The 27,900-nt window shown below is 41.0% G+C and overlaps 2 protein-coding genes across 2 annotated transcripts in view; one reads left to right on the top strand and one right to left on the bottom strand.

Annotated features, from left to right (window-relative positions):
• Positions 1–1,030: 1,030 nt before the first annotated feature.
• EDEM2 (ER degradation enhancing alpha-mannosidase like protein 2) lies at positions 1,031–21,839 on the bottom strand. The gene is given in 12 exon segments (XM_044664368.1): positions 1,031–1,588; positions 7,847–7,968; positions 9,557–9,701; positions 13,053–13,177; positions 15,036–15,177; positions 15,814–16,025; positions 17,099–17,224; positions 17,706–17,811; positions 19,825–19,864; positions 20,936–21,046; positions 21,603–21,820; positions 21,822–21,839. Coding segments are annotated over 12 exon segments (1,869 nt in total). The 3' UTR covers positions 1,031–1,084.
• The window catches only part of PROCR (protein C receptor), a 25,383-nt gene continuing 18,345 nt past the window's right edge, over positions 20,863–27,900 (top strand). Inside the window, exon 1 of the mRNA XM_044664369.1 lies at positions 20,863–20,962. The gene's annotated coding sequence lies outside the window, so the exon portion shown is untranslated. The remainder of the gene's footprint in view (positions 20,963–27,900) is intronic.

The following is a 27,900-nucleotide window of genomic DNA, read 5'->3' as shown; positions in this document are numbered from 1 at the left end:
TTACTTTCTGTCTTAGAATCAATGCTATGCATTGGTTCCAAGCCAGAAGAGCAATAAGGAGTAAGCAATGTGGATTGAGTGATTTGCCCAGTGTCACTCAGCTAGAAGTGTCTGAGGCTAGATTTGAACCCGGGCCTCCCATCTCCAGGCTTGCCTCTCTATCCATTGAGCCATCTAACTGCCTCTAGGCAGGATTTTTAAAGTGGAGGTTCAGGAGGTTGGAATTCCATGCAGAAAGAACACCTTGCTCACTTGTACAATGTTCTCGAGATGTGGTTTGGGGAACAATTCCCAAAGGGCACATTTACCTATATGCAATATCCCCCTCTATGCTCCAGAGTCCCATCACTCTCCACCTTGATATTTAGTAATTTTTCTCTTCCAAATTACTTAAGTTATTTCCCTCATGTGTGTCTCCCACACACAGACAAGATAAGAAATCTTCCAGATTCCTAAGTTGGGGGAATAGCCAGCTCTCAGCCCTAACTATTGCCCTTCCACAATCTTTCATACTTTTTCTCACAAGCTTCTTTTAAGTGTCCCCTAATCCCTAAATTCCAAATAACTGAGTTTCTCTGGTAGCCTGGGCCTTCTGAAAGATTAACCTTTGATTTGAAAGTTCTAAAACCAGAAGAAATAGTAGAAACTTTTGACGTGTATCAAAATAGTTTAAGTTCATGGCTAGAGATTATTTTTTAATTCTCGGCCAATACATTTCTACCAAAAGTCCAACACCCAGATCTGAAATCTGAGTGGAAGCATGTGATAAGAACCTGGAGGAACTGGGAATCAAGAAATATGGATTCTGATTCCAGTTTTACTTTAATTTGCTCTATGACCCTGGGCACTTCCCTTTCCCTGGGTCTCAGCATCACAGGAGGTCTCTAAGGTTTCAGCTCCTATGTCACAGCTTTACCTTGAGGGAGTTCCTTTCCTGTCTTTCTGGACCTCATCTTTCCCATCCACGAAATGACAAGCCTGTACCAGATGATCATAAAGGACTTGGGTTTTAGAGTAAAAAATCAGCAGAGGCAAAACCAAACACATTTATTAAAGTTCAGCTTCAAAATAAATCTTCATGTGGTTATGGGGAGTCTAAGAAAACTTGTCCAAGCAATGCTAACTTGGAGGTAAAGGGCTGGCTGGGACACCTGAGAAGAGGGACACCACGCTTGGAGTCCTTTTTAATGTTCATCATTTTTTGGTTTTCCAAAGCTGAGGCATCTTTCCCCGCTGTTGGGGTTTCCCAATGGCCAGGACCAGCAGCAGTTCTCCTAAATGTAGATTTTCGGCTACGTTTAAGGGAGTAAAATTCCCTCATTAAATCTTCTACTTCCCACTGCTCTTCCTTCTGTTTCCTACAGCAATGCAAGGCCGCTGGGTCAATGGGGTGAGCTTCAGTGTTGAAGACATAACCGCCAGCTCCCAGAATACATTCCCCATAGGGTGTGATTACTGCATCAAAGGTGGAGCCATTGTTGTGAATGAAATTGTTCGGGTCAAACAGCAGGTAGAGATACTTGACAGTCTCGGCCAGGAAAAAAGATTCCATTCGGTTATCCAATTTGTGATCTCTTAGGTCTTTAATCTGTAAGACGAAGAGAAAAGGGAAGTCAGAGCATCACTAGAAGCAGGGACTCCACTCAATTGTTGCCACAAGCTGAGAAAGTCAGGAAAGGTGAAAGGTGGAATACTAGATCCATCTCAAAAATCTGTTGCTGAAACTCAGCTTTTGACCTTTAAGTTAACATGAATAAATGAATTGAGTTTACTGGTACAGATGAATCAGATTCACTTGAACTGCTTCAGATTAGAAAAGTCCTTTCCCTTTAACAACCAATTCTCAGTGGATTTCTAGCTTATTCATAAAAATGTGACTCAGATAGGATTTGGAACAACCAAGAACTGTTCTTTTGCTCTGTTTGGCAAAAGCTGAGGAACTCAAAAGGCTTGTTCCTTTGTCTTGGAATACCTCCAGAGGGCAGAAACAAGTCCCCAGTCCCCATGACCTAACTGTCTGGGGACAATGACAAACTTGAGACTAGCTTTCCAACCTGTGATCCCTTTTAGTCTGTTCCAAGGCCAAAAGAGTGTGAGTGGTGGGAAATGGCCTAGGAAAGAGAATTAGCCTTAGTTCAGCAGAGCAAAGCTGGGATTCTACTGAAGCTATGTCTGATATCTATACAGTTTATATTCCTCTGGCCAGAGATCAGCTATCAAAACTCAACTGGAAGAGATCTCAAGAGAGAAGCCAACACAGATCCCTCCCTATTTCTTATAGAGGTTGGGAGAAGGAAAAGGAGGAGAGGAAGAGGGAAAGTATCATAAGCATACCAAGGCTCTTCCATACTCTAAAGCTAATACGGTAATCTAATTGGTTTGTGCTTGACTGAAGAAAGAAGCTTAATTCCAGTAAGATGCTGGAAAAGACCTAGGAAAATCTGAGAAAGAGCCTGCTCTAGTAAAGAAAGAATTGGCCTACAAACCAGGAAACCTTGTTTCTGGTCATATCTCTGCTATTAATTCACTGTTCCCCAGGTCTGGAATATATTCTCTTACTCCACTCTACCTTTATTTTTCCAAAATCCTTTCTGTTATCCCAAGTCCAATTCAAACATCACCTTTTGCATGAGATCTATAATGACCCTTCCCAAGCTGGATAGAAGAACTTCTTCATCTGGATTGCTAGAGTTTCTTGTTAAAACTAGTCTGGTGAGAAAATCACAAATTAGATTGTGATATGTATGTGTCTTTTCTCAAATGACAGTAGCTTTCCAAAAATATGTGTACTCCTTACGAAACTTTAGAACAAAGCTGTGGTCATGAGCAGATGTTCAATCCTGTCGTCAGTGCCCAGGATGACTTCCTTCATGTGGGTTTGATGGGGTCTGGATTACCCAGAATCATAGAATCTCAGAGTTCATCTTGTCCAACTGGAAGCCAAATGAGAATTGCAACATCTCTGACAAGTGATGCATATAACTTTTAGAATTTAAGTACTGGCCAAATGTTATTAGGTTTAGGCCTCAACAACAATGCATATTCAGTAAACATTAAGCTTCTACTGGGCTAGATGTCGGGGACTACAAAGATGAATAAGGCATGGCTCTTCCTCTAATTGAGTATACATAATCTTGATAAGTCTATTCTCAAATACTCAGAATAAAAAGCAATGACTAGTAGGTACCTATGACAAGTCTGGGCAAAGTGCCATGTTAAAAAGAAAAGCTAGGAGCAAATCATTATTTTTTTTCTTTTCTTTTTCTTTTAAACCCCTAACTTCTATGTATTGTCTCATAGGTGGAAGAGTGGTAAGGGTGGGCAATGGGGGTCAAAGTGACTTGCCCAGGGTCACACAGCTGGGAAGTGGCTGAGGCCAGACTTGAACTTAGGACCTCCTGTCTCTAGGCCTGACTCTCAATCCACTGAGCTACCCAGCTGCCCAGGAGCAAATCATTATTGAATGGGAAAGAAATAAAAAAACCATTCTTGAAGAAAGGTGGCATTTGGATTATAAGTTTGGGTGGAATTTCAACTTTGGAGGGAAGAGACACAAACAAAAGCAATGGGATTTGTATCAGGGACAGATGATCGAAGTCAGGTTGGCTGTGGAATAGACTTCTTGGCTGTTGGTGGAGCTGTGAATTGGCTCAGCCATTTTGGAAAACAATTTAGAACTATGTCCCCAAAGTCACTAAAACCCAGGTTTATATCTCTAAAAAATAGAGGAAAATAATCCATATGTATAAAAATATTTATAGCAGTTCTTTTTGTAGTGGCAAAGAACTGGACACCAAGGAGGTGGCCATCAATTGAGGAATGGCCAAACAAATTATGGTATATAAATGTGATAGAATATACTGTGCCATAAGAAATGACAAAAGGGATGTCTTTGGAGAAACCCATGAAGACTTATAAACTGATGCAGAGTCAAGCGAGCAAAACCAGGAGAATAATTATATAATAACAACATTATAAAGACAAAGAACTTTTTTAAGAACACTGATCAATGCAGTAACTAGGCATGATTCCAAAGGACTAATAATGAAGCATGCCATCTACCTCCTGACAGAAAAATAACAAGATTCAAGATGAAGGATGAGACCTGCATTTTAGGACATCACCAATGTGGAAAATGAGCTATTGGGAAGCTTTCGGGCAGCTAGGTGACACAGCATATAGAGAGCCCTGGGCCTGGAATTGTGAAGACCTATGTCCAAATCCAGCTTTAGCTACTTCCTAGCTGTGTGACCCTGGGCAAGTTCACTGAACCTTGATTGCCTTGTGGCAGAAAGAGTCAGCCACAACCAAAACAACTAAACAATAACAAAATGTGTGAATGTTTGTTATATTGTTTTTTGTTTCTTTTTTCTTATAAACGAGATGGTGGGGGGGCAGCTGGGTAGCTCAGTGGATTGAGAGCCAGACCTAGAGACGGGAGGTCCTAGGTTCAAATCTGACCTCAGACACTTCCCAGCTGTGTGACCCTGGGCAAGTCACTTGACCCCCATTGCCTACCCTTACCACTCTTCCACCAAGGAACTAATACACAGAAGTTAAGGGTTTAAAAATATAAAAAAAACAAAAACAAAAACAAAAAAAAACAAACGAGATGGTGGGGAAGAGATATTTGTTAGATGAAAACTAAAAAGAAATAGAAAAAGAAAAAAAGGAATAGATTAGAAAGGGCATAGGGTAAGAGTAGTCTAAAGTCTGAAACTGACTCAGTTAGCATCAGGGCCTAAGAATTTACCCTCAACTCGTCAAAAAAATGTCTCCCTCTGTAACTACCTTCTGAGTCTGGGGACTTATGATACTTTTCCTAAAGAGTCCTCAGATTTGAACCAAAAATGCCCTGGAAATGTCCTCCTCTGATGTCCCCTTTCAGACCTTTTCACAAAACCAAACTGGGCCAGCTTCTGTGACAATAGAAGGAGTCCTGTCTTGGAAGCCAGAAGATTTGCATTTAGCCCTTGGCCCTGCTAGTAACTCACTCTGTGTCCATGGGCAAGGCACTGACCCTCCATAGGTCTCAGTTTCCTCTTCTGTAAAAGGCTGGTCTGGATCAGGGGTTCTTTAACCTTTTTTGTGTTGTAGACTCCACTGACAGTCAGGTGAAGCCTGAGAACCTCTTCACAGAATGTTTTTAAATGAATCAAATAATACATAGGATTAGAGTAGACTACTATTAGATTGGAAGAATAATCATAATAACAAAGTAAGTTCATGGACTCCAGGTTAAGAACCACTACATTGAGTAGGCTGAGCCAATATAATAAAAGTGACAACTCTCTCTAAATCAGTGATGGGCAAACTTTTTAAAGAGGGGGCCAAAGGAAAGGAAGTACTCATCTGTCAGTCTGTTTCTAAGGCAACTCTTTCAAAGTTTCATTGTATTGTATCCTACTCATTGTATTCGTCAGATTAGGAATAATGTCACACAGCTGGATAGAACATTTGGGGGGGGGGGGGCTGCATCTGGCCCACGGGCTGTAGTTTGCCCATTACTGCTCTAAATCACTGGTTCAATGCTTTACCAATCAAACTACCAAAAACTATTTTATAAAGGTAGAAAAAATAATAACAAAATCCATCTGGAAGAACAAAAAGTCAAGAATATCAAGGGAATTGATTTAAAAAAATTTGAAGGAAGGTGGCCTAACCGCACCAGATCTCAAACTGTATTACAAAGAGGTAATCATCAAAATCACCACTAGCTAAGAAACAGCCCATCAACTGGGGAATGGCTGAACAAACTATGCCATGTGATTGTTATGGAATACTACTATGCTATAAGAAATGATGACCAGGAGGATTCCAGAAAAACCTGGAAAGACTTATATTAAATGATGCAGAGTGAAGCGAGCAAAACCAGGAGAACAACATACATGGTAAAAAGCCATCCATCTCCAGAAAAAGAATTGATGAAATCTTAATGCAGTTTGAAGCATTTTTTCCCCTGCCATCTTTATTTGTTTGTTTGTTTGTTTAGGCCTGTTTTCCTTACAGCATGGCTGCCATGGAAGTGTGTTTTGTTTGACTGTTGTTCCTTCTCTACATAATGTGCTAATGTGGGGAGGATATAAATTTTGTATAGCTCCTCCCTTGGGCTCTTTTCCCCTGATCATGGGGGCTGGGAAAGCGGGTTTTACTCAGGCTTTTACTTTTGTTCTTTTTTATTTTCTTCTACTTCAAGTGATTATCAATAAATCTATAAAATATAATACTTGGAGTTATTGGATATTAATTTTAATCTTACACTGTACACGTATAGCATATATCGGATTGCTTGCTTTCTCAGGGAGAGATGAGCAAGAGGACTGAGGGAAGAAGATAATTTGGAACTCAACATTTTTTAAAATGTTAAAAATGTTTACATGTAACTAAAAAAATACATTTTAAAAAAGCCACTGGATTAGATCTCCCAAAGTTGCATTCAGTTTAAAAGTTCTATTAAATATTGATTTTTGTGCCTTTGTTTTTAGTGGAAAGGAGATCATGTGTTACTTTAAATCCTAAGAAGTAACGCCTGGGTTAGGGGCCTAGGAATAACAGGAACAAGTTGTTCTCATCCTCAGCTATTACAACTAGAAGGAACCTCTAGGGATTGATTGATCTACCCTTTTAAACAGGCTGGGCTTCTTATGGCTTCTTAGAAGAAGAGATTATATCAAGGCAGACTGCAGAGTTATATTCCCGTCCTCTCCTATAACCCAAATAGTGAAAAAAATGGAACAAAATGCTACAGGAGAGAGGATATAACTTTTAAAAATCCATCTATGCCCCTTTCTGTTCTACCCTCCACTGCTGAGGCACAGAACAAACAACAGTCCCATGTTATGAACACGAGGTTTGAGGATTACAAAAGGCTGGGCTGCGTTCCAAACTATCCACAACATTATACAATCCAGGGCAACAAGTCTTTGGGTTTAGGGAAAGGGCAGAGCAGCTCCCATGCATACAGGCACTTTAGTATTATAAAGTCTTTTATGTATGTATACAATCTCATCTGATCTCCAAAATAAATATTCAAGGAGGAAAAAAGAGGGACTTTCCAAATGAAGAAACTGAGGCTCAAAATATGTTGATTGACTCCTCAAGACTGCATAGTATATAGACAGTAAAGCTGGCATTAGAATCCAGTTGGGTCCTCCAAAACTGGGACTTCTCAGCAAGCATTCCAATCAGTAAGTAACTCTTAGGTACCTACTACATGCCAGGCGCTATGCCAAGAATTGGGCATACAAAGTCCAAAATGAAACAATGTCTATTTTAAAGAAATTATCAAAATATATACAAGGAGAGCAGCTAGGCAGTTTGGTAGATAGACTGCCAGGCCTGGAGTTGGGAGGACCTAGATTCAAATCTGGCCTCAGACACTTCCTAGCTGTGTGACCCTGGACAAGTCACTTAACCCCAGTTACCTAACCCTTACTGAACTTCTGCAAAGTCTCCATTCTAAGACACACACACACACACATGCACACACACATGCATGTATGCATACATACACATACACGAATAATGGAGAGTAGGGAGGGGAAAGAGAGGAAGAATCAGCATGTGGGAGGTATCAGAAAAGATTTCATGTAGAAAAAGGTGGCACTTGCTGAATTTTGAAGGAAATAAGGAATTCCAAAAGGTAGAAATGAAAGGAACTCATTCCAGGCACAAGGAACAGCATCACATACTACTTCCTCTGGCTCCTTCACTAGCACAGGGAAAGGGTCTAAGTGCTTCACTGAGGGCAGGTGCTATTCAGATAGTGAGTCACAGGATTCCTCCCTTCTCCAGAAGCAGCCAGAAGATGCACTGGCCCAACCCTTGAACCTTTAGAAACACTTACTGTTGCAAATCCACAGTCCACCTTGCTGATTTTCTCAATGGATTCCACAGCATCTCTCCCAAGTTCTAAGAGAGTGGGGTCCCCTGTGGCTTGGTAGAGGTACATGGCACTCTCAATCAGTTCTGCAAAACCAAAGCAGAGTCTTTCTCATAAAGGGGCTCAGGGTGGGACTGGGTAGATGCAAGGTCATTGGTCAAATTCTCCCATCATAGACTTAGTCTACTTGGCCAAGGGTATCCTAATGAGTGCAGAATTGAGAATATCTACTGTCATGTTTTCTGATCCATCACAAAGATGGAATGGGGTGAAAAATATCCCTAAAGCTGGGGCCAGTCTAGGACAGGATGAGCAAAAGAATGAGAGATAAAATTCCTAAACCAAGCTTCTAATTTACTAAGTTTGTAACCGGTATAGAGGGTACCCCTGTCCCTCTGTTCCTGTTCTTTCCCCAACACACACACACACACACACACACACACACGCCTGGGAATATATTTCACAACTCCCTACCCCAATTTCATTCCTCCTCCATAAGAAAGAAATGAAGGCATATGGGAATTAGAAGCCCTCATCTGACCTAACTTGCCCTCTTCTTTGCCCTCTCCAATCTAGTTCTCCATTTTTCCTGCTTGGGGAGCAGTAACGTCATTGCTGGTCACAATGTGATGAGGACGCTAGGCTAGGAGCCAGAAGACTTGGCTTTGGGTCCTGGCTCTGCTACTGACTTGTTGTGTGACTTTGGGCAAGTCACAACCTCTTTGGGTCTCAGTTTTCTCATCTCTAAAAATAGAGGGTTGGTCTCAATGATCTCCAAGCTTCCTTCCAGTTTCTAACATTCCATGGTTCTATGTACTCAACCCCAGGCCATCCGCTTCATTTTCTCCATCTTACAAGGATCATAACATTTTGCTTGAACTCAAAGGGGTTGTGAGAATCTATGCATGTCATAGAATCAGTATGTAGGAGCTGAAAGGGCCCTTAGAGATGCATAAATAAAACATTCTTTTTGTACTTCTGGGGAAATTAAGGGCCAGAGAGGAGGAGTTAGTTGCTCAAAGTCATATACGGAGTCAAAGGCAGAGCTATATTTAGAATCCAGGCATCTTCACTCCCAAGCAAGGGTCCTTTCCCAGTTGGCTGTGATCCATCTTGACTCAAAGCTTAGAGGTACTTCATAATTCTTGCCCAGAGTAGTGCTTGGGTCTCTGATCAGAGGTCTTAGTAACCTCCCTCCAGGAAGTTAATCTGAAAGGTATTTGTCCATAAAGATATGTAAGCGCCCTCTCTCCTGATTACCTTCTAAAAGCAAATGCCCTTATGAGAAAAGATTAGGAAATCCCTTAATTAAAAAGGAAAAAAAAAGTCAATTTAGGCCAACTACACACTCTAAAAAAATTTAACCCAGCCCTGGGCTGATTTTCATGCCCATCAAACATCACAAGCACATATTAACTTGTAACTCTGGACCCCACTTTTTTGGAGAATCTCTACCCAGATGAAAACTGATTGTAAATTTCTGGAATCCAGGGGGAGGGAGAGGAAAAGGTAAGAGCCTTGCCCTTGGAGAAAAGCTCAGCTCTTCCCACCATCTCCACTGATCTCCAAGGCATCTCCCACAGTCATTTCCTAACTCCCTCTCCCTTTTCTGGGCTCTAGCTGACTTACTTGGCATTGGGAGAGCCTAGAAGTCAGGTCAAAACTTCCACTCACCAGGGCGAAGTGGGTATCCTTCTCGTTTCTCCACGGTGTAGCCCTGGGGAATGTTATAGAATTCTGGCAGCCCTCCGAACTGCTTCCACACAGTGTAGTAATTGAGAAAGGTCCTCATGGCATTGTCAATGTCCCCAATAAGGCTCTGCAGAGAAATCAAGAATCAAGGCTATGATATAGTCTGTCCAACTCATTGATAGCCAAGCCCTAGAGAATTAGGTAAAGGAAGTTGGAAGCAGATGGTGCAGTAGAAAAAGGTATATAATACTAATAATGGTTCAAATTTAATGGGAAAAAAAGCTAACTGCTTTAAGGTTTAGGAAGCATTTTATAGACATTACTTCACTGGGTACTCACAACCCTATGAGGTAGGTCATGTTATTCACCCTGAGGAAACAGGTTCAGGGAGGTTCAGTAATTTGTTCAGTATCACATAGTTATTAAGAGACTGCAATAAGATCCTATATAAGGAGATGCGAAAGACCATAGAGACTACTCAGGTTGATTCTCTCATTTTAACAATAAGGAAGGAACTGATGAAAAGCAAAGAACAATGACTTGTTTAGTCTTCAAAAGACCTAGTGTCCATAGATGTGAGACCTCTAGCAAATCATCCTACCTCTCAGGACCTCAGTTTCCTCATCTGTGAAATGAGGGTGATACCTGTCCTACCAGCTGCATAGGATGCTGTGATTTAAGTGCTATGGAAAGGTGAGCTCTTTTTTTTTTTTTAAAACCCTTGTACTTCAGTGTATTGTCTCATAGGTGGAAGATTGGTAAGGGTGGGCAATGGAGGTCAAGTGACTTGCCCAGGGTCACACAGCTGGGAAGTGGCTGAGACCGGGTTTGAACCTAGGACTTCCTGTCTCTAGGCCTGACTCTCACTCCACTGAGCTACCCAGCTGCCCCAAGGTGAGCTCTTGTATCGTTATTTAGACATTATTCAGCCATTCCCAACTCTTTGTAACCCCATTTGGAATATTCTTGGCAAAGACACTGGAGTGATTTGCCATTTCCTTCTTCAGCCCATTCCTCACAGATGAGGAAATTGAAGTAAACAGGGTTAAGTGACTTGTCCAGGGTCACACAGCTAGTAAGTGTCTAAGGCCAGATTTGAAGTCAAGAAGAGCCGTCCTGACTCCAGGCCCAGCATTCTAACCACTTCTCCACCTTGCTGTCTTCTTGAATCATTACTCCCATCTATATTCTGTATGTTAGTCAGTCAGTCTATCTATAAGTCAGTCAATTAATCTATAAGCATGTATTAAATGCCTCTTACATGCTAGGCACTGTGCTAAGTTTTGGGACCCTGCAGACACCAAAGAGGGTCCCTCGGTTTTTTGTTGTTGTTTTTTTTAAACCCTTACCTTCCATCTCAGAATCAGTACTGTGTATCGGTTCCAAGGCAGAAGAATGGCAAGGTCTAGGGAAAGGGGGTTAAGTGACTTGTTCAGGGTCACAGAGTTAGGCAATATCTGAGGCCAGATTTGAATTTAGGCCCTCTAGTCTCTAGACCTGACTCTCAATCCACTGAACCACCTAGCTGCCCCCTGTGTCAGTTTTTAAGGGCTAATTTTAGTTCCCTTTCCTTTCTCGATCTGTGCCTTGGCCTTCCTTTAGCCCTGATGAAGCAGACCAAAGACATTTCACACCACAAGGAGAAAGTCACTGCGTATACAATTTCTCCTTGACCCAAGGAATTCCAATTATGTTTTATGTAAAAAAATTGGGGGAGGAAACTACTTAAGGAACACCCAGATGAAAAAAGCCCTAGCTTTCTCCCTTAAGGATCTGCTGGGAAAACTAAAGAGTAAGTAGGTAAGGGTTAAGATCCTGCAGACAAAGGAGCTGGACCAGATGTCTTCTAAAGACCCTTTTAGTTCTAAACCAAATCAACAAAGACTTATTAAGGGCTTTCCAGAGGCAGGTGTCGTACTAGGTGTTAGGGATACAAGGACAAAAACTCAACAGCTTCATCCTCAGTGAGTTTACATTTTATCAGGGAAGACAACATTTATATACATAACACAGAGAAAATAAAGACAAAATGATTTTGTGAAGGACAGAGCCCTAGGGCATTGGCAGCTGGAGATCAGGAAAGGCCTAAGTAGATGGTGTTTAAGGAGCAGCTAGGTGGTGCAGTAGATTGTGCAGTGGCACAGGGCTTTGAAGAAGGAAGATTAATTGATTAATCATCTTGAATTCAAATTGGGCCTCAGACACTTAGCTGTGTGATTCTGAGTAAGTCATTTACCTCTGTTGGCCTCAGTTTCTTCATCTGTCAAATGAGCTGGAGAAGGAAATGGCAAACCACTCCTTTTGCCAAGAAAACCCCAAATGGGATCATGAAGAATGAACATAACTGAAGTAATTCAACAACAACAGGTGGTGTTTAATTAAGTCAAGCTTTGAAAGGAAACTAGAGATTTTAAAGGGCAGAGGGGTTGCATTTTAGGCATGGGAGATAATTTGTTCAAAGGTACAAAGACAGGAATGTCACAGGGACAGGAAAGTAGGCCAGTCTGGCAGGATCAAGGCGTGTGTGGGAGGGGATAATATTCCTAAAACCTATGACTCCTGCATCTCCTTCACCCCAGGCTACCCCATACACAAAAGCAAGCTAACGAATTCAAATTGTACACTGAAAAAGACTTTTTGATATGATGAATTCAGAAGGATGGAAAATCTTACATGAACTGAGGCAGAATGAAGTAAACAGAGCCCAGAAAGCCATACACACAATGACTACAACAATGTAAACATAAAGAACCACACACAACAGGAAAACCAAAAGTGAATGTTGCAAAATCATAAAGACCACACATGGCTCAAAAGAAGAGATATGAGCAGACACTCCCTCCCCATCCTTTGGCAGGGGCAGGAGGTCCACAAGTGTATGTATTTGGGTCTATTTTCAGATTTTTTCGATATATTTATCAGTTATGCAGGTTTTTTTCTTCTTTGTCTTTAGAAAAATATTTATTTCATGGTATGTGAAGGGAGAACTCTCCTGAGATCACACCTTGGAGCACGGGGCAGTGACCTAGACACCTGGGCCAGAAAGGATTGGGATAATGACCCGAGATAAAAGAGAAGAAATAAAGAGGGGTTTGAGGAAGTGGGAGGTCTCTATTCACTTAGGCAGGTGTGCAGCAAAAGGAAGGTGGATGAAAGAGCCAGATGGAGAACATTCATATGGCTTGTTAGAATAAGTTTCTTTTCTCTCTATCTGTCTGCCTTCTATTATTCAAGTAAATATTAATAAACTCTATGAAAATTAAGGACAGGAGTTTAATGTAGTTATTACAATGGAAAGGCTCTCTGGATGGAGGAGGAAAAAGGACATGAGGGAAAACTAAAATCACATTAAAAAAAATTTATAAAAAAGAAAAAATCCTTCATGTTTCCATTTCCACAGTAAAACTACAATTCTGATCATTCCCACCTTCAAGCCTAGCCAATAGGCTTCCAGGGATCAAAAGATAAGCATTCTTACCTGCAAACCTGGCCAATAGGCTTCCAGAGACTGAAATACTGGCATGGAAACAGTGCCTTTGTACATCTGAACCCATAGGTACCAGTCATCAAAACGGGTGTAGTTCCGAATGGCTTTATTATACTCTGCAGTGGAGATGGGGTTAATCGTGTCAGGGAAGAGGAAGACAGCCTTTCATCACTGAATGGGAATCAGTGCATCAATACAATCCAATATGGAGCTGGCAAAACTGGGACAGAGTTGTAATGGCTCAAAATTCAGTAAATAAAGGGGCAAAATGGTCACGCTTCAGAAATGCTTCATCCAGAATAACTTCTTTTAACCTTCAGAAAACCTATCCCCAAGGTCAGCATGCCCTATCTGGTTCCCTTTATAGGTGCTTTCATGTAGCCCACAAGCAACGGAATCAAGGAGCCCCTTCTCTACTTCTTCTCTAATGTGGCTCCCTATGTAAAGCCTCTCCAGGCTTGGTCAAAGATGTCATCACTTGACTTGCAACTTGGCCTACAATTGGCTTACCCCTGGTCCTTTTCCCTCTCTACAGCTATAACTCCTGTGAAGTGAAAAAAGAGGTCAAAGTCATTCTGCTTGGCCCAGGGGGGAAGAACTAAAATTAAGAAGAAAAAGTGATGGAGAAGCAGGTTTTCTAACAGGGAGGAATTCCCTAACAATGAGAACAATCCAACAAGGGAATAGGCTACCTGTGTCAATGTCATGGATATCAAGTAACCCCTGCATGAGGTGTGGGGTTTGGAAAAGATGACTTCTGAGGCCAGCTCTAGTTCATAGACTACTACTGTTAGAGGGGTTTAGAAAAGGAGGTAGCAGCAAGTCCAGTGATTCTCTGCCATACTATCCTATCTGACATTATAGAGGCCTACAGAAACAGTCCTCGTGGTTTCCATTTCTTCACTAGAACTAAAAGTCTATCCATTCCTTCCCAGCAGCCAAATAGGTGGGGGTTGGGAGGATCAATCTTATTGGGCTTAGACTCTACAAAGCTAGAAGCCACAGAAGTAGTCCTGGAGTTTCCTTACTTCTTGCTGTTCTTGTTGATGGTCTAAGCCTTCTACGGTCAGGTCCTTAGTCTCAATGTTAGGACCAGAGTGTCTTCTTCTGGCACTAGAGCTTCTTTGTAGCTGGGAGGCCACCTAGCCCAGGTTCTCAAAGACTGCTGTGGAGCCTAAGCTCAGACAAGTTCAACCAAGTTGGTAAGGACTCAAGCATGAGGCCATGGCATGAGTGCTAGATTTATGTTTTGAGACCCAGACAACCTAAAAAAATCTGAAGGTTCTTCAGTGAGTTAGCTACTAAGTAGGGGACATTTTGGTCATCATCATGCTTGAAGGTTATCTACCTCTCATGTTAGGCAGCATCTGCTAAACAAGGTTGCAACCTATGTTGCAGAAAGGAGTATCAACATCAACTAAATCACAAATTAGGGAAGTGTAATTGTAAAAGCAAGCAAGACAATCTCTCTAATTTGACAGAGGAGGTCTGATTGGTTCCCAATTAAAGAAGACACTTATGCCATACAAAGTCTCTGTTGCAATCCAAATTAGGCTCACCAAGCAACTCCAGGAGAGTAGAGGAGGATTCTCAGAAGTCAGGCTCCCAAATTCCCAACCAAACATGGGGCAAAGCAGAAGGAGCTAGAGGAGAAAAAAACTCTACCCAACAAAGAACCAGCAGTCATGTCTTCTCTTTCCAGAAAAAAATGATTTAAAAAGTAGGAGCCAATCAGTCACAAGCTTTGAAGCTTTGGTTTCTGCCATCTGGGAAATGCCACATGTTCAGTGTAAAGGTCAGGAGACTACTTTCATATTGTGATAACCATCATTGTAGGGGAATTTCATCATAAAAAAAGGTCCTTGCCTTCAGCTAAGCTTGAGGTTCACAGTGAGTTCCTGGAATTTAATTTGGGTTTCTGGAACCCCTAAATACAGTCATTCCACCTACACACAGAGACGGAAATTTCCTTACCCAGGAACATGGACATCAGCTCTTTGTCTTGAAGCAGGATAGCTCCCTTCACCAGGTACTCAAAGTAGGAATCCACGCCTGCACCTATGCCAGCATCCTGGGCCACCCACTTGCCTGTCACTACATCAATGTGGTTACCTACCTGTGGGAAAGAAGCAGGTCTGAACAGAGGGCCCACAGCCAAGCTTCCCCTGCTACTTCATGAAACACCTGTACAGCTTCCCATCCCTACCAGAAGGCCAGATGCAATGTGGGTACACAGGACAACTTTCTTCTCATCACATCCACAGGGTCTGTTATTGGTTTGGATATGGGATTCATTATACTATTATTAGAAATGTTTCCAGGAAGCATAACGAAATGCCCTGGAAAATTTTTTTTAAGCCCTTACCTTCTGTCTTAGAATCAATACTAAGTAACGGCTCTAAGGCAGAAGAGCAGTAAGGGAGATTAAGTGATTTATCTCCTGTCTCTAGTGTCCTAGACCTTTGAAAACTCAAGATGAAAAAACTGAGGCCACTTTCTGCTCTCTGAAATTCACTTCCTGATCCCACCCCTCATGACCGTTTGAATTTGGTGGTGTTCTATTTTAAAGAGTCCTAATTACTTGCCCAGATAACAATGCTCAGATAACAAATGAATCAAGTGCCCTTCTACATTCTATTTCTCTAGGTTTTCCTTGGCCAGGTTTCAGCTCCTGGCTCAAAAGCCCTTTGCCACAGAGGCCATCCCAATGTGTCAAGTCTGAGTCAAACAGGAAGAATATCCTCCTACTCACCAGTCCAATATCTGACCGGCTTTTCCATAAGCCCTTCAGGGCCCTTCTGGCTACATCCTCAAATACCGGATCACCAGTCAGGCTGCTCAGGGTGGCAAATTCTACAATGAAGGTCCCTATCCCAGCAGTGCACGTCACAGGAGTTTCTCCAGGATTCACACCATTCATCAAGTTCACAGTTCCATAGGGCATCCCCGTAGGGGTCTGAAAAGCTGAACCACAGAGGTTGGAAGCCTGGGAAAGGGGCTAGGGGACATGCTCAGGGCAAACCCCATATCTTTGAGCATTCCAAAGGTAGGATCTCCCACTCAGGACACTGGAAGTCGAGTCTAAAGCCCTGAACTACAAATGTAGCTCTTAAAAAAAAAGGACTGGACCTGGTATGTTAGTCTAAGGGCAGGAACTGGATTGCCTCTCTGCAGTTAGAGGGCATGATGCTTTCATGTAGATTTCCTCTTCTAACCAGAGGAACCTAAAGACTCCCTCAAAGCCCTCAAATTATCTAAAGGCAACAGATTTAGAGAGTCTCATTGTCCAATAGGCACAAGAGAATATCTTAGCCAAGGGTAACACTGGAAATGTTTGGAGAGTTTCACAATGTCCTAAAACAAAGGAACATGCCAGCGGGGCTCCCAGCACGGTGAATCACACAGGATACGCCGCTGAAAAGGAAGCTGTCAAGTATGCTATCACTGCTACAAGACCTAGGACTTGGGCTTTACTCTTTCCAAAGGCAAGGATCGTGTCAAGAGAATAAAGAAATGCCTCTGCATTGTGTATGTGTTGGGGGGAAAGGGGGTTTGCAAAGGAGAACTGCAAAACAGTCCGTGTTTACACACAGTTAGAAAACTTCAGAATCCACAAAGTGGTACTGCTGCCTACATACACTCCCTTGTATATATGGAGAGACCAAAAGGCTGCTGATGAGCCTCTCAGCAACTAACATGGCTTCCCTCCAACAGTCAGGCATATGCTGATGTCATGATTACATTCCAGCTGGGCAGCAGCCTTGGAAGGTAGGGAGTAAAGGGTTACTTACTCAAGGCAAGGAATTTACACCTGTGAGGCCCTCCTTAAGGGCTACCAATCACTAAAACTCCTTTCTTGCCAACAATGATGAAATCAGTTATTTGACTCTAAACCAATTCCAGGAAAGTTATAGCAAGTCTTCAGGACAGCTGAGACTCTCATTTTCCCCACCTCATATTTTCAATCTTGGATGAGTGCTTCCAGACACAACTGACCCACATTCACCCTTGGAAATGGGCAAATGTCTCTTCCCTACCTGGAAGAAGTTTCCGAGCTGCCTCCTCGGCCATCCTGAGGAGAGGTCCAGAACAAGGCCATCCTGCCTCCACTTCTACTCCAGCCTTCTTAGACAGCAGGTGAGCTGACAAGAGGCCTCCTACCACTAAAGAATATACAGCAAGTTAGTGCTTTCACCAAGAAACTGCTCATTCATGCAAAATTAAGATATTGGATGATCAGGAAGAGATCATAGTATCATAGATTTTGAGCTGAAAAGGATACTTAGAAATCATTTAGCCCTACTTCCTTTTTTTTTTTTAAACAGATAGGAAATTGAATCGGAGTTAAGTTAAATGCTTACTTAATAGTCACACAGGTAGTAAATGTAAGAGAAGTCTAAGGATGAAAATCTATGGTCTTTTTAACTCAGAGATATTTGAAATGGAGGGGGTCTATCTTTCCCCTGCTGCTTTTCTACAATGAGACGCTGTTCTCTCAGTTACTGGGTCTGGAAGTGGCTCCATGAAATTACCTCCCTTTCCAAGGTCAGGTCTCCCCCATCTCCTCTTTGCCCACCTAGAGCAAGACCCAGGTGCCCTTTCCCAAAGGTTCTGGTTCCCTGAGATCTTCTGGGCAACACTCACCTCGAATGTTGGTTTCAAACACAGAAGCATTGACGTCGATATCAAAATCCACACTTTCCTGAAGCACATCGACGACTCTTTGGAATTCAGTGATATTCCCCAAAATCTGAAAGGAGAACAAAAGCAGGAAATCCCAGGGGAGGGGAGGCCATTGAGGTCAGGGAGGGAGAAGTATTTACAAGCCTTCCCTGGCACTTCCTTCATGGAGCCAGCTCTACATCTTAGTCTCAGGTTGCTTCTTCTTTTCTCCATTAATTTTTTTTTTTCCTTTTCCCCATTACGAATGCTAAAGTTGCTAACTGTCTACTTAATTCACAGGAAAAAAAGCACTCAAAATGAAGTGATAAGCTATGTAAGGAATATGTCTGAGAATCAAGAAAGGGAAATGTCCCCCAGTTCCTGTCCTCAACACTTCTGTTCAGATCACTGCAATCTTTCCAGCATAAGAAATTAGTCAGAGAAATAAGCAATCAGGCAAGGAAGTTTTAGCCTAATTTCTGCCTCTCTATTTACCCAGAGGGCCTCTGGGGCAGAGGCAATGCCCAGGTACTCAATCACCAAGTAAATCTTCCCCAAACCTTGATTCTGACATATTCAAATATCTTTAGGGGTTATTTATTACCATGGGATTCAAGGCCCTCTACAATGTGGGCCCAACCTACATTTCTGCCTGATCACTCATTACTCTCCTATATTGTGTATGTATTTCAATGAGACCAAGCCTTACTGCCCCCATTATGTTACTGCCCCTGTCTTTGCTCATATTGATTGTCCCCACCCTAATCTGTCTACACAGTCACACCTCCTTACAAGAAACTATGTTGGTCACTCCAACCCAGAGGGATCTTTGACGACTCCGAACCACAGCACTAACAGTATACCATTCATTGGGTACTGAGTAGACATTGCCTTGTAACCTCTCTCATATTAATTCGTATCTCACAGTTTAATTTTCCTGGTTAGGGAACAGGATGGGAAAGAAATCTTATCTCTCCATCAAAACTCTTACCCAGTAACACCACTACTAGGTCTGTATTCCAAAGAAATCAAAGAAAGGGGAAAAAGACCTATTTGTACAAAAATATTTATAGAAGCCTTTTTGTGGCATGTATATTTTTAAAAATATTTTTTCCCAATTACATGTAAAAACAATTTTTAACATTGGGCTTTTTAAAAGTTTTGAGTTCCAAATTCTGTCCCTCTTATCTCCCCGAGATGGTACGCAATCTATTATAGATTTTACATGAATAGCAGCCCTTTTTCTGGTGGCAAAGAACTGGAAATAGAAGGGATTAGATAAATAAGTTGTTATATATGATTGTAATGTACCATAAGAAATGACCAACAGGATGATTTCATAAAAGCCTGGAAAGATATATAAAGTAATGAAAAGTGAAGTGAGCAGAACCAAGAGAACATTGTGCATAGTAATATTGTACAATGATCAACTATGAATGACTTAACTATTCTTAGCAATACAAGGATCCAAGACAACTCCAAGGGACTCATGATGAAAAAGGTCATCCACTGTCACAGAAGGAACTGATAGAGTCTGAATACAGATGGAAGCATTCTTTACTTTATTTCCTCCTTGAGTTTTTTCTTGTATGTGTGAAATGTGTGTCCTTTCAGAACAAGGAAATATATGTTGTATGAAGAACACATGTATAAACTTAATCATTACTTGAGGTCTCATGGAGAGAGATTGGGAGGGAGGGAGAGAATCTGGATCATAAAATGTTAGAAACTGAATGTTAAAAATTGTTTCAACATGTAATTGGCAAAAAAATACAAAAAAATTACTGAATAATTTTTTTAAAAACTGTAAGCAATCTGAAGATCAGAATCATTTGTTCTTTTCTGAATTTTCCTTGATGCCCATAGCACACTGCCCTGGATTCCTAGAAGCTAACAACCTCCAAAGAATTGCTAGCATCATGGTCTCCTGAAGAGAAACCAGAGTGAAGTGAGACCATTTCTTCAAAACGTCAACTGGGTGATTTGAAGTTACCAATTCTGAATATCCAGAGGAAAAAATATAAAGGTGGATTGGTTTTTAACTGAAATAAACTCAATGAAGAAGGAACAACATGAGGAAGGAAAATAAAAAGACACTTACCAATAGGGTGTCCAGTGCATCTATCAGTGTCAGAGAAAAACTGCAAAAGAACAGAAACCCCCATTGTTTATTTTTCTAATGTTTCTTTATTTTTTAACATTTAAAAAAAATTTTGAGTTCCAAAGTTTCTCCTTCTCTCCAGCCCCTCCCCCATACACTGAGAAAATAAACAGCATGATATCCATTATACATGTGAAGTCATGCAAAACTATATGTCAATATTGACCAGGTTGCAAAAAAAAAAAAAAAAGCAAGAAAAACAAAGTGGAAAAAAATGTTTCAAGGTTGACTCTGTATCTCACACTTTGGCATTTGGTCAGATTAATTGAGGATGTTAACATCTGTACTAATGGAACACATTTCCACAGCACTTTAATGTTTAAACAACACTCTTATTCTAAACCACAGACAAGCCGTGAAGTTTGATTGTTTTTTTTAACTTGTGTAAACTCAGGTTCAAAGGAAATTAAGTGACTTGGCCAAGGTCACACAGAAAGTTTTGGTAACTGTTTCCAGATAACCAGATTTTCTGAATCCAAGCCAATGTTCTTTCTATTATATCACTACTAACCAGGACCTTCAAGAACATCATGCTATCATATGCTGTTATTGCAAGTACTAATGCCTTGGAACTCAAATCTTTTTCTTTTTTTTAAACTCTTACTCTTTTGGTATCAATTCTTTTTTTTTTTTTAAACCTTATCTTCTGTCTTAGAATCAATACTGCGTATTGGTTCCAAGGCAGAAGAGCGGTAAGGACTGGGCAACCAGGGTTAAATGACTTGCCCAGGGTCACACAGCCAGGAAATGTCTGAGGCCAGATTTGAACCAGGTCCCTCTAGGTCTCCCTCCCTATTCCCTCTATAATGAGAGGAGTAAGAGTAAGACTATTGTTTTAACTGCTCTACCAGTCCTGACACGGAGTGACTCAGTGCTGGGCTTAGAATAGCCAGCAATGTTCTGAATCCCCGCCCCAAAAACAGCAAAGCAGGCCAGGCCGGGAACTCTTCCGGAACCAGGTCCTTCGAGTCAGAGAGACTCAGGCTCACCTCCAGCAACGCAGCCAGATCAGCAGCCCAATTAACTCTTGGCGCACCCAACCCAGACCTACCTTCCCCAGGTGTCTTGCCCGTCGCAGGTGAGCGGACGCAATTCGTCGTAGGGAAAGGCGTTCTCCAGATAGTTGTTGTAGGCATGATAGAACATGGATTTGACTCGATCCCTGGGACCAGAAAGTTAGGGTCACAAAGATGATGGGAAGCATGAGGGGAAGCTGAGAGAAAGATAGAAGAGGGGTTGGAGAAGGCAAGAAATAAAGTGGAAAGCGTAGACCAACCAGGGAAGAGACGAGGTAAATTAAGAAATATAGGGAAAGGATTGAGGAGCAAGGAATCAGGCAGAGGGCAGGACAAGAAATGAGGGGAGATAAGAAATCTGGAGTCCAGAAGAGATCAGGAGAGGAGATAAAGGCTCAGGAGCGACGGTTAAAAATCAGGAGAGAGATCAAGAGAAAAGAGTTCAGGAGGGAAAGTGAAAAATCAGGAGAGGGAGATGAGAAATCAGGAGAGAAGATGAAAAACGAGGAAGGTGGGGGAAAATTAGGAAGGGAAGTCACAGTCTGATTTCTGCATCCTGCATCCTGCTGACCACCAAAGGGGCCTCAGAGCAGGATAGGAGCAGTGCCCAGGCGCTCAGCCTCGGGTTCAAATTAAAGTGGGAGCAGAGGAGTGAGGAACGGGTCCAGTCCAGTCTCCTCCCCAGGCCCGGCCCCCGCTCACCTGTAGTGGGCCGGGTCGGGCGCGGGACCCTCGGGCTCGGACGCATTGTTGTACAGGGGCAGCAGCACGCAGAGGAGGAGGCAGAGCGAGTAGAGCGAGCACCGGGGCATGTGGCACAGGTGCTCTCGGCGCCGCCGGCATAGCCCCGCAACCGCCTCTGCCGCGCTTCCGGGGTCCCCTGCGCGCCGTGCTGCGCCTGCGTGTCGCGAACCGCCACAACACTACAAGACCCAGCATGCCAAGAGAACGCAGTGTAAACTGGGAAGTGTGGTCCCGAAGGCTTACGGAGGCTCCCCTAGTATTCTGGCTTCCAGATCCTCTCCAGTTAAGGCACTCTTTTCCTCTCCACCCCTTACGGGACTGGTACAGCTGGAAGGATCATAGGATCATAGACCTAGAGTTGAAAGGAGACCTTGGAAGCCATCTAATTCAAATCTATCTTTTTTACGGAAGAGAAAACTGAGCCTCAGAGAGATTGAATGACTTGCCCAAAACCACACAGGCAGAACTGAGAGTTGAAACCAATCCCTCTGTAGATGGTGTTGTTAGGTCGTTTCAGTAGTGACCAGCTCTTTGTAACACCATTGGGGGTTTTCTTAGCAAAGAAACTGGAGCGGTTTGTCATTTCCTTCTCTAGCTCATTTCATAGATTAAAAAACAAACAAACAAAAAACGAGGCAAAAGGGGTTGAGCGACGTGCCCAGGGTCACTCTATTACTAAGTCTGAGACCAGATTTGAGGGCAAAGAGAAGAATCGTGACCCACATATAGAAGGTAGTATGATGTTAACTAAGACACTTAATTTGGAATCAGGTCTATCCTCAAAGCTCACCTCAAGACATTTACTAGCGGTGCAGCCCTGGACAAATCACCCATTCTCTCTGGGTCTCAAGTTTCCTCATCTGTAAAATGATGGGGTTGGACTTTATGGCCCTTCGAACTCTATATTTTTTATTTTATGACTTTTAAACCTAGCTGGATTTCCTCTGCCCTTTTGTACCTTTAAAATCTACTCCAACCCCATTGTTTTACAGATGAGGAAACCAAGGCAAATTTTCATAAGGTTATGTTGCTACTAACTGGTAAAGCTGAGATTGAAATACAGATGTCCTGATTTAATGCCCACTTTCCTTTTCTCTTTTTAAAGATATCATTGTAAACAAAGCAGAAATTAGGACTAGACCCATTATTTCATTCATATAGAACTCTCCCTTCCACTTCCAGTTTGAATATTTTCTGCAACTTGAAATATTGCCTAAAGCACTGAGAAGTAATTTGCTGGGGTTCAACAGCAGATATCAGAGTGAGGATTTGAAGTGAGGTCTTCATGGCTGACTTTCTATGGACTATGTTGCCTCTCAATGAATTTAGAAGTTGCCAACAAATAACAGACATTCAAATCCAGAAATAAGCATTCCAACAGTAGTATTGCATGTGAAATCATCACCTCCAGTTAGTTACAGTTTCATTGGAACATTTTCCACTGAAACATTAATATTAACATGATAACAGCATTAACAAAATCAGCCTATTTCTTTCTGGGTCCCTTCCTGATCTTTTTTTCTTTTTCTATTTTTCCTGATCTTGTTTCTTATTATACTTGTAATCAGTGTCTCAGTACAGGAAGGGAGAAATCAGGAGAGAAGGGAATCTAGTTGCTATTATGATACTTGTAGTCAATGTATGTAAAGTATTTTAGATTCTGCTTTCTTTGCTCTATAATGCTACCTATGTCTTTCCATTTTCCTTAACAGTCTTCATGTTTGTCATTGCTTTAAGTACAATAATATCTCTTACAATCATGTAACACAATCTGTTCAATCATTTCATTCCCCAATCACTGGAAACATGGATCTTTTCCAATTTGCTACTGCTATAGTTAATGATGCAAGAAATATTTTTGTACAGATAGGTCTTCTCTCCTCTTCCAATAATATATATTTTTTTCTTTACCCTTACTTTCAGACAGCTTTTTGGCTCAGTGGATAGAGAGCTAGGCCTGGAGACACTTGTCAAGGGTAACACAGGTAGGAAGTGTCTAAAGTCAGATTTGAACCCAGGACTCTCCTCCCCTCTGCCCATCTCCCAATAATATCTTTAAGATAAAAGTTCTAGGAATGGGGTTACCGGAGCAAAGAGATTTGTATCTCTCATTACATTATGTGATACTGTTCTCCTAAAAGATTTAGGTGATTCACAGCTCCCCCAAGAAGAGTGATAGTGCTCCTGTTTCTCAGAAGTCCTGCCAATGGGGGCAGCTGGGTAGCTCAGTAGAATGAGAGTCAGGCCTAGAGATGGGAGGTCCTAGGTTCAAATCTAGCCTCAGACACTTCTCAGCTGTGTGACCCTGGGCAAGTCACTTGACCCCCATTGCCTACCCTTACCACTCTTCTGCCTTGGAGCCAATACACAGTATTGACTCCAAGATGGAAGGTAAGGGTTTAAAAAAAAAAAAAGTCCTGCCAACACTGAATTTTATAATTTTCAACCCTGCATCAATTTAACGGACATAAAGTGGTATCAAAAATTGCTGGGGGGGGGGGGGCAGCTGGGTAGCTCAGTAAAAAAAAAATTGCTGGGGGCAGCTGGTTAGCTCAGTGGAGTGAGAGTCAGGCCTAGAGACAGGAGGTCCTAGGTTCAAACCCGGCCTCAGCCACTTCCCAGCTGTGTGACCCTGGGCAAGTCACTTGACCCCCATTGCCCACCCTTACCACTCTTCCACCTATGAGACAATACACCGAAGTACAAGGGTTTAAAAAAAAAATTGCTTTAAAAAAATTGCTGTAATGTTCACTTCCCTAATTATAAGAATTTGGCATTTTTAAGGTGTTTCTTGGTCATTTGAATTTCTTTTAAAATCTTACAGTTCAGGGGGCAGCTGGGTAACTCAGTGGATTGAGAGCCAGGCCTAAAGATGGGAGGTCCTAGGTTCAAATCTGGCCCCAGACACTTCCCAGCCGTGTGACCCTGGGCAAGTCACTTAAACCCCATTGCCTAGCCCTTACCACTCTTCTGCCTTGGAGCCAATACACAGTATTGACTCTAAGACGGAAGGTAAGGGTTTAAAAAAAAATCTTACGGTTCATATCCTTTGATTGCTTACCTATTGGATAATGTTTCTTACTTTAAAGAAATTTATCAGTTCCTTATACACTTTGAATGTCATTTACTAGAAATGTTTTTAGTGAAGATTTTCCCCCAATCTATTTTCTTCTTTTTAATTTTGAATAAATAACATTTTTGTGATGTAAAAACTATTTTTATGTACTAACATCCAACTTATAAACAATTTCTTCTATTTATTGTAGAGCTATGACTTTTCCACCTTTTCACAGTTATGGTAGATATAGCATTTTATTATCTTACCATACTTCATCAATTATCTTAAAATTGTAATTACTTTAAAAATTCAATACTAAACACAGTTCCTACATATATAATCCAATATAAAAATACATTAATTTTTTATTCAACTTTATTTAAAGTTCCAAATTATTTCCCTCTCAAGTCTCCTTCCTACTCATTAAGAATGCAAGAAAAACAAACCTGTTTCAAATATGTATAGTCAAGTAATTTCCTACATTAGCCATATGCAAAAAAGTTGCTATTTTTTTAAAATAAATTTTTGTTGATGTCTTGTGTTTCTTACATCATTGGAGTTATTCCAAATATTCTTATTCCACCCTCCCAAAGAACTACACTATGTAACAAATAACCAATTTTTTTACAGTGGATATATTTTAAAAGTCCAAAAACATGTGCAATGTGTAACACATGTAGACCTCCCACCTCCACAAAGTGGTGGGGTAAAAGAATTCTCTTTATTCAAGTCATACCTGATCTTTGAAGTTTTGTCACATTTACTTTTTTTTTTTTTTGCTGTATAGTTGTTCTTTCCACTTACATTGTTGTAGTTACTGTGTATATTATTTATTTGGCCCTATTTTCTTTACTCCATCAATTCATATAGATATTTCCATACTTTTCTGTATTCATCACATATGTCATTATTCTACTATATAGTAATGTTCCATTACTTTTATGTACCACAATTTGTTTAGCCATTCCCCGATTGATGGGCATCTTTTTCATCTGCAATTCTTTGCTCTCACAAAAAGTGATGCTATAAGCTTTTGGGCATATATGAATTCCCTTCTTGGGGGCTTCTTTGGGGCAAAAGCCTAATAATGGAGTATCTGATCCAAAATGACATTTTAGTTATTTAATTTTATAATCTCAAATTGCTTACCAAAATAATTGTACCATTTCGTTGCTCTATCAACAACATATTAGTGTTGTTATCATTCCACAACCCTTTCAACATCGACTATTACCGTTTTGGGATAATTTTTGCCAAATTTCAGGATGTGCGGTAAAATCTCAGGGTTGTTTTGACTTGTATTTCTCTTATTATCCACGATTTGGTGCATTCTTTCATGTATTTGGGAATACTTTCAAATTTTCTTTTGAGAAGTTTGTTTATAACCTTTGACAATTTATCTATTGGAAATGGCTATTAGTTATAGATATGTATCAGTTCTTTATGTAGCTTAGATTCCAGAACTTACCAGAGAAATTAATACAGAAAAAAATTCTCATTTGACCATATTCCTTCTTATCCTAGATATAGTATTATTATCTGTGCAGAATATTTTCAATTTCATGTCATCAAAAATACATTTTAATGGAAATATTTATCCTAAAAAGGATGATGTTGATGATATTGAGATACTGAGGTTGATTAGATTCCTCAGTATCCCTTAGTGAAGAAAGCCTGAGAGCTTCTCTCACTGGACCAGTGCACTTTTCAATCTCTAGAAAGGTTATAAAAACAGGACAGGGATTTATTTGAAAACTAGGTATTATGAAGGGAAGGATTAAAGGAATAGGGGTTCCCTAACTCTAAAGGTTCTCACTAGCCACCCACTTTCTAAAACCCCTTATGGGGTGTCTTCTGTGACTTGATGCTCCCTGAGTTCCTTACCTGTGTATCTCAATCCCCAACCCTGAGATTTCACCTGACTCTACTTAATCCTCCCAGATTTTTTTTGTAGGATAAACAGGTCTGTTTAGTATGTTCAGGGTGAACCCTTTATGGTTGAGTTCAACCCTAGTTGGGTCAGGCCAGAGTTGGCTTCTGGCCTTCACCAACAGATCATCTGAGCAGTTGGGAACACTTTCATCATGCAGGACTACTTTATGATTTTAAAATAAGAAAGGGTTTCTTCAGTCAGGAACAACAGAGATTTGGTGTCTTCAGCTCCAGGGAATAGGAAGCCAAACCTCCTCAGTGCTACAGAAAGAGAAAGTTCAAGGCCTGGACTGCTCAAAAGACAGAAGAGACTCCAGTAACCATCAGTGTTCACTCTTTATCCCTTCTCTGTGTTCCAGAATCCAGACTTATTTGGTTCCTAGCATGTGGCTGCTCTCTGCTTGCAAAAACTCCTTCTCTTACTTATTTTAAACCATCTCTCTTCTTTCCATTTTACACAATCTATACTCCAAGTCCATCACTTCTCTTTCTGGAGCTTGATAGCATGTTTCCTCATGGGTCCTCTGTGATTGGTTCTTTTGTGTTGATTAGAGTTCCTAAATCTTTCAAAGTTTTCTGTCTTTACAATATTATTAATAAGTTTTGCAAAAATCTGAACTTTCCCACTCTGTTTGAAATGAGAATATCCCTCTGGAATTGCCTTACTCTCTCCAACAACAATCCATGTTTGTTCCCTTTCCTAAATCTTCTTCCCCATCCCACATTTTTTTCTCATTCTTTGTAAGATCCTCTCTTTTAATACTCTAAATCAAGGTATTTCTCTCTTCCCTCTCCCCTCCTTTTTCCCCCAAGCCTGCCTGTGTCAGTTTATTTTTAAAACTGCTACTATTATTTGGTTATGCCCTCATGGTGATTAAAATAAGATATTAAATAGTTTATCACAAGCATAAAGAATCTATTGATTTTAGTCTTTTTCTTGATGATATTCCTCAAGCTCTATGATTTTGCTAGTTTTGCTGAATTGTTAAATAATCCTCTTTTGTCTTAGAAGAAATTGCTTAGGTTTCCTGGGTAATTGATTTAGGTAAAATCTAGTTTCTCATTTTATGACACATTATGTTCCAGTTTCTGTCCTTTCTCATTTTAATGAAAAGTCTTGAGAACATCAAATTGATGTTTATTTGCTATGTGACGTTTTCCTATTTTGCTATTTATAAAATATTATCCCTTTGTCACTGAAGTCTTGAAAATGAGTGATGATGTATATAAGTTGAACTTGAGACTCACTCATTCTGTAAATTCTGT

The sequence above is a fragment of the Gracilinanus agilis genome, chromosome 2, assembly GCF_016433145.1.
Source record: "Gracilinanus agilis isolate LMUSP501 chromosome 2, AgileGrace, whole genome shotgun sequence".
In the NCBI taxonomy this organism is placed as follows: Eukaryota; Metazoa; Chordata; class Mammalia; order Didelphimorphia; family Didelphidae; genus Gracilinanus; species Gracilinanus agilis.
Note: the sequence above shows the minus strand (reverse complement) of the source record. Positions and strands in the feature narration are given on the sequence as shown.